Source organism: Alligator mississippiensis, chromosome 13 (genome assembly GCF_030867095.1).
Source record: "Alligator mississippiensis isolate rAllMis1 chromosome 13, rAllMis1, whole genome shotgun sequence".
In the NCBI taxonomy this organism is placed as follows: Eukaryota; Metazoa; Chordata; order Crocodylia; family Alligatoridae; genus Alligator; species Alligator mississippiensis.
In genome coordinates this window covers 37,916,913-37,930,735 of record NC_081836.1, presented here as the reverse complement: position 1 = coordinate 37,930,735, position 13,823 = coordinate 37,916,913, and the positions used below count along the sequence as shown (strand labels likewise).

The 13,823-nt window shown below is 41.1% G+C and overlaps 1 protein-coding gene across 1 annotated transcript in view; it reads left to right on the top strand.

Moving 5' to 3' along the window:
• The first annotated feature begins 212 nt into the window (after nucleotides 1-212).
• The window catches only part of GRIN2A (glutamate ionotropic receptor NMDA type subunit 2A), a 144,026-nt gene continuing 130,415 nt past the window's right edge, over nucleotides 213-13,823 (top strand). Inside the window, exon 1 of the mRNA XM_059716885.1 lies at nucleotides 213-801. Within this exon, the coding sequence (XP_059572868.1) occupies nucleotides 215-801 (587 nt within the window). The 5' untranslated portion in view covers nucleotides 213-214. The remainder of the gene's footprint in view (nucleotides 802-13,823) is intronic.

The window sequence follows — 13,823 nt, the reverse complement described above, 5'->3', positions numbered from 1 at the left end:
ATTGGCAACCAGTTTTGCTGACTACATGAAACAACATTTCTCTGGGTTATGTATAAAAACGTGAAACAGAAAAATTTTTGAACTTCACACAGTCATTGTAAGTTAGACAGATAACCATAATGGACCTTAAGATAACTAAGACAGAGATACTCTTCTTTGTATATCAATCCAATTATAGTAATCTTTCACTGTCTTTTGCATATTATAGGATACGATGTCCACGTTCTTCCAGTTTGGGGCTTCTATCCAGCAGGAAGCCATTGTCATGCTGAAAATCATGCAGGAGTATGACTGGCATGTCTTTTCTCTGGTGACCAGCACTTTTCCTGGATACCGAGACTTTATAAGTATCATCAAGACTACAGTGGAAAACAGTTTTGTGGGCTGGGACATGCAGAATGTGATCGTACTTGATACTGCATTTGGAGATGCTAAGACACAGATTCAGCTAAAGAAAATTCATTCATCTGTTATCCTGCTGTATTGTTCTAAGGATGAAGCTGTTTACATCCTGGATGAGGCACGTTCCCTGGGCCTTACGGGCTATGATTTTTTCTGGATAGTTCCCAGTCTGGTTAGTGGGAACACAGAAATCACTCCCAAGGAATTTCCTTCAGGGCTTATTTCGGTGTCATATGATGAATGGGACTACAGTTTAGAAGCTCGAGTACGGGATGGTCTTGGGATTATCGCCACAGCTGCATCAACTATGTTGGAAAAATACTCCTTCATCCCTGAAGCAAAAACCAGCTGCTATGGGCAACTAGAGAAGAATGAACGTCCATCTCACACTCTACACAAGTAAGGTTTTTTGCTGCTTATATTTTTGTGGTTTTATTGTATTTACATGGCTTTGACTTTTTTTATTCATTCTAGTACCAACCTATTTCCCTGTAGTAAAATAAAGCACCTATTTATTATTCCCATTAACGTATTTTTAAATGATGGTGCACTCACTTTAATGTTGATTAGAGATTTCCACATGAACCTGCAGAAAAGCTAGATTGGTATACAACCACTCACACACATCCACTTCAGTTGACCTTCTTTCCTGTGGAGAGGTGCCACTCCCTTAGGTCTGGTATCTTCAGAAATTAGGTGTCTATGTACTAGGTTGGTTGGTGTTTGGGGTAAGACATTCGATTCTTAATAAAATCTAGCTGATCATTTCAACAATTTCTCAAAACATATATAATACAGGGATGACATTATCAAAATACTAGACTGGGTCTGTGTGACTCCATTAATTCCTGAAGCAAAGCTAATTTCTCAATTCTTAGTACATCAATATTTTTAATATTAAAATGGCGATGTTTCCGACTATAGAAGTACTAGGCTATTTGGACAGCTATTGATGTGTAGTAACTGAACTCTACGCTAGTTTGTGCCATGTCTATCTACAAGTATTTTACCTTGAACACTTTTGTAAAAAAGAGGTCTGAATTAATTTCAGTTGACATGGATGTATCTTACATCAGTCTTAAAATAGGAACAGGACATTTGGTTCTGGTCGATATAAACACTAGAGTGGTGACCTTTACTTTGAGTTAGGTTTATGGTAGATACTGGAGTAGAAGTAAACAAAAATCCTGACAATTTGTCCTTGTATTGCTTTCCTAAATTCCCTGTGTTCAAATCAGATCTGGTATTCGTCACTACCTGTACTTCAGTGTTTGTATAATGAATGATGCTGCATGCAGCTAAACAGCTTCTTTTTTCCATGGTGGAGATAGCAATGTTTAAGAGGTAGGTAAAATGACTCCAGAACTGGAATTTGTATATATGACTGGAATGCCTCAGGATCAAGGAAGCTAAGTAAATATAAGATAATATTCATGGATGCTTGTTTGACTAAAAAATGCAAAATCACTTCTATAATAGTCGAGATGCATTTTGTTTGATGGCTGTGCTTGCATGAGATTTATGCAAACATCTCTCTGGAAAGAGGTGTTCAGTGAGGTATTTTTACAAGTATGTTAGAAATATGTCTTGTCTGTTATGAACTCTTTTGTGTGTTTGGTGGGGAGGAGGCCAGAAACCTTCAAGACCTTTCATCTGACTTGAGTCAGCAGTCATGCAGCACAAATAATACAACACTCAAAGCACTAGTCATGGGAAATAGTTTGAGCTCTCTATAACTGCAAGATAATTGTGTAAACTATTGAATACTTTTCAAATAATCAACATTTTCACTCTGAAAGATTCACAAATGGATGAAAGAGCTAAATTGTTAGAGTTGCTTCTTGTTTCTGTGCGGGCCGGGGGCGATCCGGGCCCTTTTTCGAGCCGCGCGGGCTGTGGCCAGCAGCCCAGGCACGCTGGGTCGGAGAAAACAGGCGACGCACTAGAATTAGTCACGGACGCTTAGTGGTTGATTCAAGATTGTTTACTTACACCGAAGATGGTCGCGGTGTAGGCTGGACAGTTTCCCAGGCACAGCTCTGCTTAAATCCTCGTTTGAGGACTCAGACAATATTCGGATCTCTCCCACGGAGTTGTCGAGGCTCCGTGGATCCTTTTGCGCGCAGGGAGAGGGATACGTCGAGGATTTAGAATGGCAACGGGGAGAGGCTAGAGGCTGATCAGACCTCTGTTGCCTGCTTGAAATGCGCTGGGTCCGATAGGCTCCGCAGCGCTTAGAGATCTTGACACAGCATGAAGATCCCTCCTCCTGGTGTTCGTGGAGTCCTCCAACTTGGGCGGAAACCACTCAAGCTTTTTATACGGCTAGCAAGCCAATCGCTAGCCGCCATGTGTGAATAATTTCACGCAAGCCAATAATGGGGCTCAAATTATAATACAAATGGTGGGAACTCTTTGCACTGTGCATCTCTGTACTGCAAAGAAGAAATGCACCCTGCAAAGAAAGCTACAAATTGGCGGGAAAATAATTCAGTGGTGCCAAAGCACACACAAAACAGAAATTACACCCTTGGGTTGTGACACTTTCAAGAACTGTTTGTTCTTGAAAATATTAGGAAACTGAGGAGCTAGAGGAAGATTTTCTAGATTAAATTCCTAAATACAATATCACATGTAAATAGTGGTTGTTATTTTCTTTTTCTGATAATGAAGGGAATTACAACTAATATTTCGAATTACATAGTTTTGATACAAAAATAAATCAAGTTCATACTGAATAGAAAAGAGATGCTAGGAAATCTAGCACTCTGTGACTATACCTCTCCTCCCTGCTGACACAACCTATTACTTTCCCACTTTTTAGTATTAAGCTCCCAGCCCCCAATACCTTTAAAAATGACAGTTCAGCACTAGAGAAATATTATACCCAGCCCTGGAAATTATTTTCAGAAAAATGCAGTATACACGATATGTAATGGAATGTCAGTTGTCACTTATATATCATGCAAGCAATGAACTATTTGGGCTAAGCCGAATATCACTGTTTCCCCATTAGAATTTTGCACCTACTCTACTCAGTAAAGATTTCAGTGAACAGATTCAGTTCACAATTCAGGTCAGTTCAGTTTACAGTTTTTAGCTGTAATCTATCATGTATAGTATTAAAAATTGACTTCTAAATATGTAACTAGAAGTACATTGTAAAATGATCAAACACAATCTTCACATCCCTAAAGCTTTCATGAAAGGACTTTGTACGTGGATTTCCTAGCCTGCTGTCTGCAGCAGGAGGTTGAGCTCTCTTATAAGCACCCCAGCCAGTCCTCATAAGTGGCATAGTATAGTTCTTAGGTAAACAAATCGGGAATTAGGCCAACAATCAAAACCCATTTGCCTGGTCACTGGCATGCAATGTGGAGCTCTCTAGCTCTGACACCTAGCACCGCAGCCTGGAATCCTCACGTAGCAGCAGCTGCAGCCATCACTTAATACTTCTTGGACCGTCCCTTTATAGTCTTCTTCCCATGCTTTCTCCTCCAGAGTTTTTAACTCCCAGTGGGACACTCCCCCATTATCAAAAGCTCACAACTGAATGCCGTTAACAGGACTGGCTGCTCATTTTTAAGAGGACAGCCCAGCCTCTTAACAGACTTCTTCAGACACCTCATGCAGTGCTGGCTTTTCAAAATGTACATTGTTTGGCTTTTCTAAAGTAGATACATACTAGAAAGAACAATGTGCTCTTGTGAGAACTTAAAATTTAATTTTGTCATGCAATTCGTTAACACCTTCTTTAAGCCAAAGCCCAGAATAATTTATTCTTTCATTAATACATGAATGAGATATTAAGAAGAGAAACAGATGAAACAGCTTATTCAGGATCGCACATCAGGTCAGTGACAATGCTAGAAACAGAACCCAGGTCTCTGGATTCCCAGGCCAGTATACAAGACACAACACCCTGCTGCCTTTCTAGAACTACAGTTGGGTCTGTTTTTTATTGGAAAACAAAATGAATCAGATGAATCCCTGATGTAAATCAAAATCACCAATTACTAAATTATTTTGCTATGAGGGATTTCAGCATTTTTTTTTACTTTGGTACTGGGCGAGATTTAAACAAACAAGAGAGCTCACAATTCAAAATGGATTATTATGCTACATGATCACACAGTTATTTTTCAGTTTATCGCAAAGACTTTATACGTCTGCTTTGAAATTCCTCACAGCTGCTGCATATCAGTCCATGGGGATTATATTTGTGCAATATAGGCTAAATCCACCTTCATCTAAGAAGTTGTTATTATTCCCTGGTATCACTGGCAGTTTAGGATGTACTCAGGACTTGGGCCACAAATCAAGTTTAAGCCTCCCTTGGCCATTGGGCCACTTGCTATTTTAGGAAGTGTGAAATTTGGACCTATGGTTGCTTCTCTCTCTGTTTTAATCAGGATAACCAGGCTGCATATATGAACCTACAATTCCAGAGTGCAACTCTCTCCTAAGTCCACTTTCATTTGTTGTGGTAATTTTCTCTAGTTTCCCCAGCACAGAGCTCTGTCCATCTTGGCTGTTGATCAAAACCATATGTCAGCCCAGTAATCAAGTCAGTCAGTTTAGATTAATGTAGTGCTGGACACACAGTTCAGCAAAAAGTAGAAACTAAACTCTTGCAGATATAGGATATCTTGATGCAGATCAGTAGATTTATAATGATAGTACCTGCATGTTGTATGCAGACTGTTATTTCGAAGTAGTGTTTTAAACAGTTACTACATCAATTAAAGCAAAATGGAAAGTAATGGTGGTGACACTAACTTTATAAAACCAAAATCTTCCTGTTTTGTGTGTATGTGAGGGTGGGTGGGGGGGAGTTGCTGTTATAACTATTTGAAACTACATTCTTGTAATTCAGCAAATTCCTTAGACTTGGAAAATGTCCTTTTTAAGGATTTACAAGGGCTTGGACAGAAGGCCATAAGAACTCATGCCTAAAACATCTACAACAGTGCATTCATGTCATCTTGTTAGAGGAGGCTGAACAAGGCAGTATGATTTTTCCACCAGTATCTTAATGGCCAGCTTCTAAGTTTGATGGCAGAACATGTTCTCTATAGGTGGAGGGAGAAAATATTATCTGGGATGGGTAAGTGTGTGTGCACTTGCGTGTGTGTGTGCCCACAGGTACGTCTGTCATGAGGAAGGGATGTAGGGGAGCAGATTGAGGCCCCCACAGTGAGGGCAGGGGCTAGGGTGAATGGGGCCCCGGGGTGTGCTGTGGGACACTCAGAGCCTGGGAGACTCATCCAGGGGTGTGAGGGGCTTCTGCCGCTGCTCACACCCTGGCTAAGTCCTGGGGGGCATCTGTGCATGGGGCAAAGGCAGTCTGCACTCTGCACCCAACTGCCTTTGCCCTGAGAACTGCACAACACCATGTACCTGCCACCGCCGGGAGGCAGGACACAGGGCACAGTCTGGCGGCAGCAGGCACATAGCATCGCATTGTTTCTGGGACAAAGACAGGAGGGTCCAGAGCCCAGTCCACAGCAGCATCCTGCCTCCACCCTGTGCACGCGGGGGGGGGGGGGGGGAGGGGGGAAGCACAAGCCCCTCTTGCCTCCCCCAGGGTGTACGCAGCAGTGGGAGCCCCCCACATCCCTGGATAAGCTCCCCAGGGCTCCTATAGTCCCACGACCCACCCTGGGGCCCCATTAACCCCGGCCACTGCCCATGCTTCTGCCCCACTCCTACACTGTGGGGGCCTTGATCTCGCCGCCCCCTCCAAGCCCCTTCTGCTATACATAGTAGACCGAAGCTCCCGACACTGGGGCTGTGATCCTGGCTGGCTGCTATCCCGGCTGCATGTCCGAGCATGCACCCCTCCCATCCCACCTGCTGCAGCTGCCCAGAGCCTGCAACCAGGCTGCCCTGCAGCTCAGCCCACTGCCTTGCATTGGGGGCAGCTAAGCCCATTAGCCCCAGCCTTCCACTGCCTATATTTTTGCCTTAGACTAGAGAATGTAACAGGGTGAAAATGGAGATATAAATATTAGTTAAATTTTGGGAAAATATGGGGAGCTGAGGGCTGATAAAAGAAGGAAACTGATGCTGCACAAAATCCCCCAAACCTTACTACCCAGTCCCTGTATAAGGAGGTAAGCATTGTGATATATAAATTAGTTTCTGAAATTGGGTGACACTCAATTCACAGAAGTAATGGACAGTGGGGTCAAGTCCAGTGAGGGGTGCCATGAGTCCAGAAAGGTTGAGGACCACTGCTTTGTGATATCTGTAGAATTGCAACTGGCTACTGCCACCGCCAGTCACAAGGCGGTTTTTATGTGAATATGTTTTCTTCTCCAGCCTCTGTTTGGATGTTAGAGGTAGGTAGTTTTGTTTTTGGTAGCACATGACAATAGTTTAATCAGTTCAGTTCAACCTGATTAACACCACTCTTCTGAGCACATTGTCATTATTTCTGAAGGGGGCAACTAGAGTGTATGAATTAATAAGAGATGCTAATATCTATATTTTAGTGTTTAAAGTAGCTTCATCAAAGGTGAGCTACAGTTGGTGAATCATTGTATAGCAATCAAATTGATAAATTACTATACCCTGGCCGCCAATCAGGAATCCTCATCCACGCACAAACAAATTAGAGGAACTGAAGAACTACTTGGGTTATCTAATCCATCTCCTGCCATTAGGAAATTGTAAACTGCAGTGTATTTTCTCCAGTCATTGCTCATCTGAAATAATTTTTTAAATCGTCCAGGACACACTTGAATTGATTGTAAAAATTAAACTGGTAGGACAGGCAGTTTGGCATTCAATTGAGGGCCTTCACCTATGATACTTGGTGTCTGAAGATCTGCCAGAATCTGTATCATCACTTCACACCTGGAGGCTTAGTTTTCATTCATGCTTTTAATTAAACAATCAACCATCGGTGCATAAAAGTAGCAGTTACACTTAACATTTCTGTTTAGACTTCTGTTTTAAAAGCACTAATAAAAGGCACTATTATGAGGGGTGCAATGGTATGACACAGTTCAAGGATTAGCAAACTACAGCCTGTGGGCTGGATTGGCCCTTGGACTGAGACAATTTAAGCAGTATTTCAGTGGCAGTGGGTTTTGCCCATGCTATACCACAGACAGGTGACAGGGGGCTTTACATGTGCTGCAGCTGGGCAGTGGAGAGAAGCAGTGACAGTGGTGGTAGCCAGATCCTTTCTTCTGTATACTGTAAATAAAATATATAACCAGCCATGTTTTGTCTACTTATACAACACTATGCTACTGGTTAAAAAGCATTTAGCTTCATAGAAAATCAGTTAAACAACAAAACATTTTCATGCACATAGTAAATAATATGATGTTTGTTTATCCCCATTGTTTTGACAGAACTTAATGAAATGAACAAAACCTCACAAACTGACCATTAAAAGAAATATTTGTTGTACATAAGTATTCAAGTCCTATTAGGTTATTTATCTAACTAGTACATCCATTTGCAACTTGGTCTGACTCAAATTAAAAATAAAAGGAGCTAATCTGACCGTGTTAAAAGCTGTCATCAAAGTACTGGGTGTTTTTTACATGTGCTCTAGGGGTGGGGAGTGTGTTTTCATTAGAGCGGCTCTGAGAACCACTCCAATTAAAGTACCACAATGTCTCATGTATCAGCATCCCTACACTTGAAAATGGCAGTGAGGGCACTTTAACTAAACTTTGTCAAATGAACTGAAGTTAAAGCACCCCGGAAACCGTGTTGCGGGGATGCTGATACACAAGACGTGGAGGTTGGCTGGAGCACACTAATTAGCACACTGTAATTACAGTTTATTGGAGGAGCTTCCCTGCACATGAACCGGCACCTTCTGATTGCAGTGAATTGATACTGGAGCTTGATACACAAAGGCTTGATTCCCATGTGAGGAAAGCACATTTTTGCAAAGACTGTGAAGCCTGGAAGCATTAAACCATCAGAAAATAAAATGAGCTGATGACAGTGAAAGGGAGATGATACTGTTTAGCATCGTGGAAAACTGCATTCTGGTTGAATTCAGATTTCCAAAGACCAAAAAGACTGGCTTGTTTCTCTGAGGCAAGAGGAGAACTGGTCACTGAGACATCAATGTTCTGTTCATTTGCTTCTTTGTGTGACTTCTCAAAGTACATTCAAAATAATGCCACTGCCCTATGTCTACAATAGAATGGACTCTAATCATTACTCCTTTGACTAGGAGGTCTACTTACATGAGAAGAATCTGCAGTGTCAAATGCTGATTTTTCTCCAGAAAATCCCTCAGAATACTGCTTTCTGAATCTGCACTGAAGCTTAAAGAAACATTTGGTCCCATACTATGCTTTACAATGGACATTAGGCTGGTGAGGGAGAAGACCCAGGCAGTATTTGTCAAAATGAAAGGCAGGTTGTTTTCTGTTTCTGTCAAGCTTTCTGGATAATTTCTTCAGGAGACATAAATACAACTGCTGACTCTAAATTTAAATTAGACTGCATTGTGTGTAATGACATGTAGACCGTGGGAGTTTGAGTATAAAGCAGGTAGGAAGGGATCATGCCAACAGATCAGCTAGTCTTTTTTCTCAACTGCCATTTGTTACTCTGTTCTTGACCCTAGAAAAAAATAAAACTTCAGAGCTGAGATAACTATATAAATTAAAAAAACAACTTAGAATGGTCACTCTGAATTTTCCTTTCTATCTTTTGTACATAGTGGGCGCACCTACACAAGATGTTTAACTCCACAGTAAAGTCTACACATGCAGCCCTTTTAGGTTGCAGGAAACTAATTAACTCTGCCGCAGGTTAGTATTTGTTAATGCAAGTACTGTGCTGCAGCAGAATTCTTTACTGAGGAGCAATACATGTATAGATGCTGATGGGGCTGCCTGGGATGTGAGGGTGCTTCATGTGGGGCTGCCTACCAGCTAGCCCTGCACTGGAGCACCCTCATACTCCAGGCAGCCCCTCTGCAGCATGTTGAGCAGCAGCTCATTAAACCTGTTTAGTAGGTGGCCAATCTGCAGCATGCATGTAGCCTCTGCATGGGGCATGCAGCAGATGGGGTGGGGGGAGGAGGGGCAGCACAGTAGCAGATAGGGCAGGGAGCAGAAATCTGAGCAGAAGATCAGGCAGGGAGCACAGGGCAGGGAGCAAAATGCACAGCAACAGTTTGGGCAGGGGAAGAGGATCAGACATGCACTTGGAGAGTGTGGAGCTAGTTTGTGGCACACCTGCTAAGAAGGTTGGCCCTCACTGATGTATAATGTTGTACGAGCTCATGTTAAAGTCTAGTTGATTTGCCGTGGCATATGCATTCTCCTTGCGATTCCACAGATACCACAAAGCACTGGTTCTCAAACTTTTCGGACTTATGGCACCCTTCACTGGACTTGAGGCACCCCACCCTCCATTATTTCTGTGAATTGAGTGCCACCCAATTTCAAAAAGTAATTTATATATCACAACACTTACTTCCTTATACAGGGGCTTGCCAGTTAGGGTGGGGGATCATCCAGCAGGGACAAAACCTGAGCCTGGCTAGCTGGTTACCTTACTTCATTATCTCCTCACACCTTGCACCACCCTTCAAAGGTTCTGGTGGCACCCCAGGGTGCCCTGGCACACTGGTTGAGAATCCCTGTCATAAAGCTTGATCACATGGGGGAGGAAGATAGCTAACATCCACTGCTGAATAGCTACTTCAATTCCACAAGAGTAAGTGGTGGCAGTGTTTAATTGGCATGGCTTCCCCACCACTCTGGGCAGCCCCCTGGCTTGGATGACATGGCTCCATGGGCTAGATTTGGTACACAGGCCAGAGGTTGAGCACTATTGCCTTAGATGGCCTAATGATATCGTAGTTGGCATTAAGCAGAAATTGCTGGTAAATACTGCTATGCAAAGCAAAGCTACTGTGGGGATATGATGAAGGGAACAGTGACTTTTCCAGAATATGCCCTACCTTTAAAACACATTCTCTCTCTCGCTCTATGTATATACAAGTGTGTGTGTATGTGTGTGTATAATATAAAACTAAAATTTATATTGCCATTTTGTAACTTCTTGTATGCACTATCATCTAATTTGACTTAATCTAGGGTCGAAATGTTATTTATTTTTCATTAATTTCTAAAAGATACAGCCTCTTTACCACTGTTTATCCAGTAGCAGTAGCCAGACCCTTTCTTCTGTTTTCTGTCAATAAGTTCAGGATTTTAAAACTGGGCACATTTTACAGAATGGTCACTGCAGTCAGCCTGCTTGCAGACATTAAAAAAAAAAAAGTGGTGCTTTAAACTTGGTGCGTTCCCATGCTGAACCCAGCACATGCCCAAAAGAGGCAGTGCCTTAGTTGGACCCAGCTCACCCAGTGCATGTATAGATCGGGTGCTTTAGTGGGGCTTTTATCTAATAGCCAATTTAATCAGATTTAACTAAAAGCACTAAAAAGCCCTGCTGAAATGCCCGATCTATACAGATGCTGTAGAGCCGGGTTGAGGTAATGCTCCGCTTCTTCCGGCAAAGCACTGTTTTGGGGTTGTTTTTTTTTAAATGTCTGCAAGCAGCCTTAGTGACTTTTTCTTTATACTTAAATATAGACATGTTTCCCACAGTTAGGCTAAACATAGGGCTTTCTAATTTAAATTTTGGTTGACAATGTCAGCTTTTAAAACAGGAGATTTTTGAATACAAGAAACCCCCCTGTGATTTCTTGGAAAAACTAGGTTGAGTACAGTGACTATAAATCACAAAAAAATTCATTTAAAAACATTTGCTATTTTTGCAAAGTGCCAAATACTAGTAATATTTGCAGTGGTGTTTGGCTATATCTACTGATTTTTACAAGCCAAGCTGGAATCCCACTGCCCTACAATGACCTTTCTGGAAGTTGTCCCTTTCTGTTCTTCTGTTCTTTTTACAGATTTTTTTTTTTAAATGGTCCTTCCTTTTTTTGCTGCTGATCTGGCAGAATCCTGGGCAAAATGACTTTTCCAGACTTGATGAACTGACACTTAAAGGAGCAGCTGGCAGGAGGTATTGCTGGTTGGCATGTCATTCTTTTTTCACAGTCACTGAGCATATTGTTCCCAAAATGTATTCATCCTGTGCTGGCTGTAAGCCTAAGATTATATAGTTCCCAGAACCTGGATGTCACAGTTGAGATGCACCAGGGAAGATAGAGGAACACTTCCTGTTTACCACTGGAAAGGATATGAAAGAAATAAGACATGCCCATGTTTTAGGATCTTAACAAACATCTAAAGTGTATAATTGTTTATGTGACTAAAAGCTACATTCTTTGAAAATGCATTGCAACTTAAATCAGTAAGGCAAATCAAGAGCAATCAAGATGGAAGATTTATTTAAATGACTCGGGTAATTTTATATTAAATAGAGAACATTCTGTGCAGCATACAGCACAGATTTTCTTTAGTTTACATTGGGTGTTTACACAAGTTACATTTTTCGTGTGATCTGGCGCCTGAAAATGCTCTACAGCTAGGATATAACACACACTCATGGCCACAGCATGCTTTTAAACTGGCCAATTGCTCAAAAAATTAACCCTCGATTAAACAGGGCTAGGGAGAGAGATGGTTCAGCAGTCTCCTCAAAGACTGCTGGAGCACCCTTGCCTGCTGGTCAGGGGTAGTACAGGCAGACTTGAGCCCCCCAACCTAACAGGTGAATGTCTATTTGTCTGCTGGGTTGTGGGGGGGTGTACTCTAAATCATAGCGCTTTGTGTAAAGCACCATGAGTTAGACTGCAGCCCCTAAATGTCTCTAGGCACCCTTTATTTACTTCAGAGGTCTGACTCTTTCTGACTACATGTTTCTAGTGCACCCACTGATAAATATTTCCAGGATTCCTAAAATAAAACAGCAGTAACAAAGCTCAGTAGTTCACAGCTTCAGGAAGATGAAGAAACAACGATAAAAAGTGGGAGTGAATCCAAGTTTTATAAGCTCAATTCAAGGGTAGTACCAAGCCAGAACAGACTGTCTTTCTTGATAATTAAAGTGGTTGATTCACCCTGTGGGAGATAACAGGAATATTGGTAAATGCTATGTTTTAGCTGCTTTAATTCTAGGTTTTGAAATTCCTTCTTCAGAAAAGACTTTCTGTTTTGTTTTGTGTTTTGTATTTTATGAACTGTCTATTTCTCTGAGCCTCTATACTCAATTGTCATGGAATTGCAATGATACACAATAGAGAAAGAACTAAATAAAAAATGGATAGTCCCAGCTGATGGAACCTGATAAAGTTATTGAGCTTGCTTATCAGTTTCTTGGCTGAAAGGTGAGACCAGGGAATGTATAGATGAAGCTTGGATTCTAAGGAATCCTCAAGGATTTAATCTCTCTGTACAATTAGAACATGCTTTTTATTTCCCAGGTCAAATAACTAAGCTTTGGTAGTGTTCCCAGGTATTTTAGCACTGATAGAGGTTCATTAATAACATTCATCTTTGTCCCTACAATTATGTGTTCCCAAGTGAATGATTATTTCAGGAATGAGATACTAAATAAGTTTCATATTAGTTATTTACATACCCTGTTTTAGCTAACACTCTCAGATCTCTTTCTGAACAGTGCAAGTTCAGAAATGCTTCTTTAAAACATCTGGGTCTTAAATGAATGCTAGGAAACAAAAAGTAAAGAACACCTGTCATTTGCAGAGCAACTGGAAACCAAACAGAAATTCAGATTGTTGCCAACACTACTTTTTGCTTTTTAAGCTTGAAGGCACCTTTAAAAAAATCCTATGATGGTATCTAATGTACCTACAAACACTTGATTTTTTAAAAAGAAAATAATATTCATGTTTCATACATCCTTAATTTATTTATTATGATATGAAATTCCTGGCTCATATTCTTTATTTATTTTATTAACAGGTAGTAATGAAATTCCCTTATGGTTCTTGTCACAGATTTGTGGCACTGTGTTTTCTTTTGGCAAGGATAAAACTTACCTGGTATTAATCTAACAAGCCACTAGATGTCCCTGTTGCTTTACAGAGCTGCAGCCTAAAACAAATTTATCTTGCACTTTACAATAAGACTCCTGAAGGCAGAAGTTTTTGAAATGGCAGTGTTGGCATTTTGGCACATTTGTCTCCCACCTGTTTTTTCCTGGCTATTGTTTCATTACAAACAGGGGAAAAAAAAGATTTAAAATATAAACCAATGAACCATAAACCTCTCTCTCCTGTGGGAGAGGAAGGAACTTTTGCATTCAGTTCATATCTTTCTCCCTACAACAAACATCATTGAGCTCTTATACCACTTCTGAGAGACTGACAAAATGCAGTGGAAGATGAGGTGTAAAATGGAGTTACAAGAAAAGGCAAAAATACAAATACAAAGATATTGTGAACCAAGAAGCAATGATGGAAAAAATAAACTGATGAAAAAGAAGAGTTA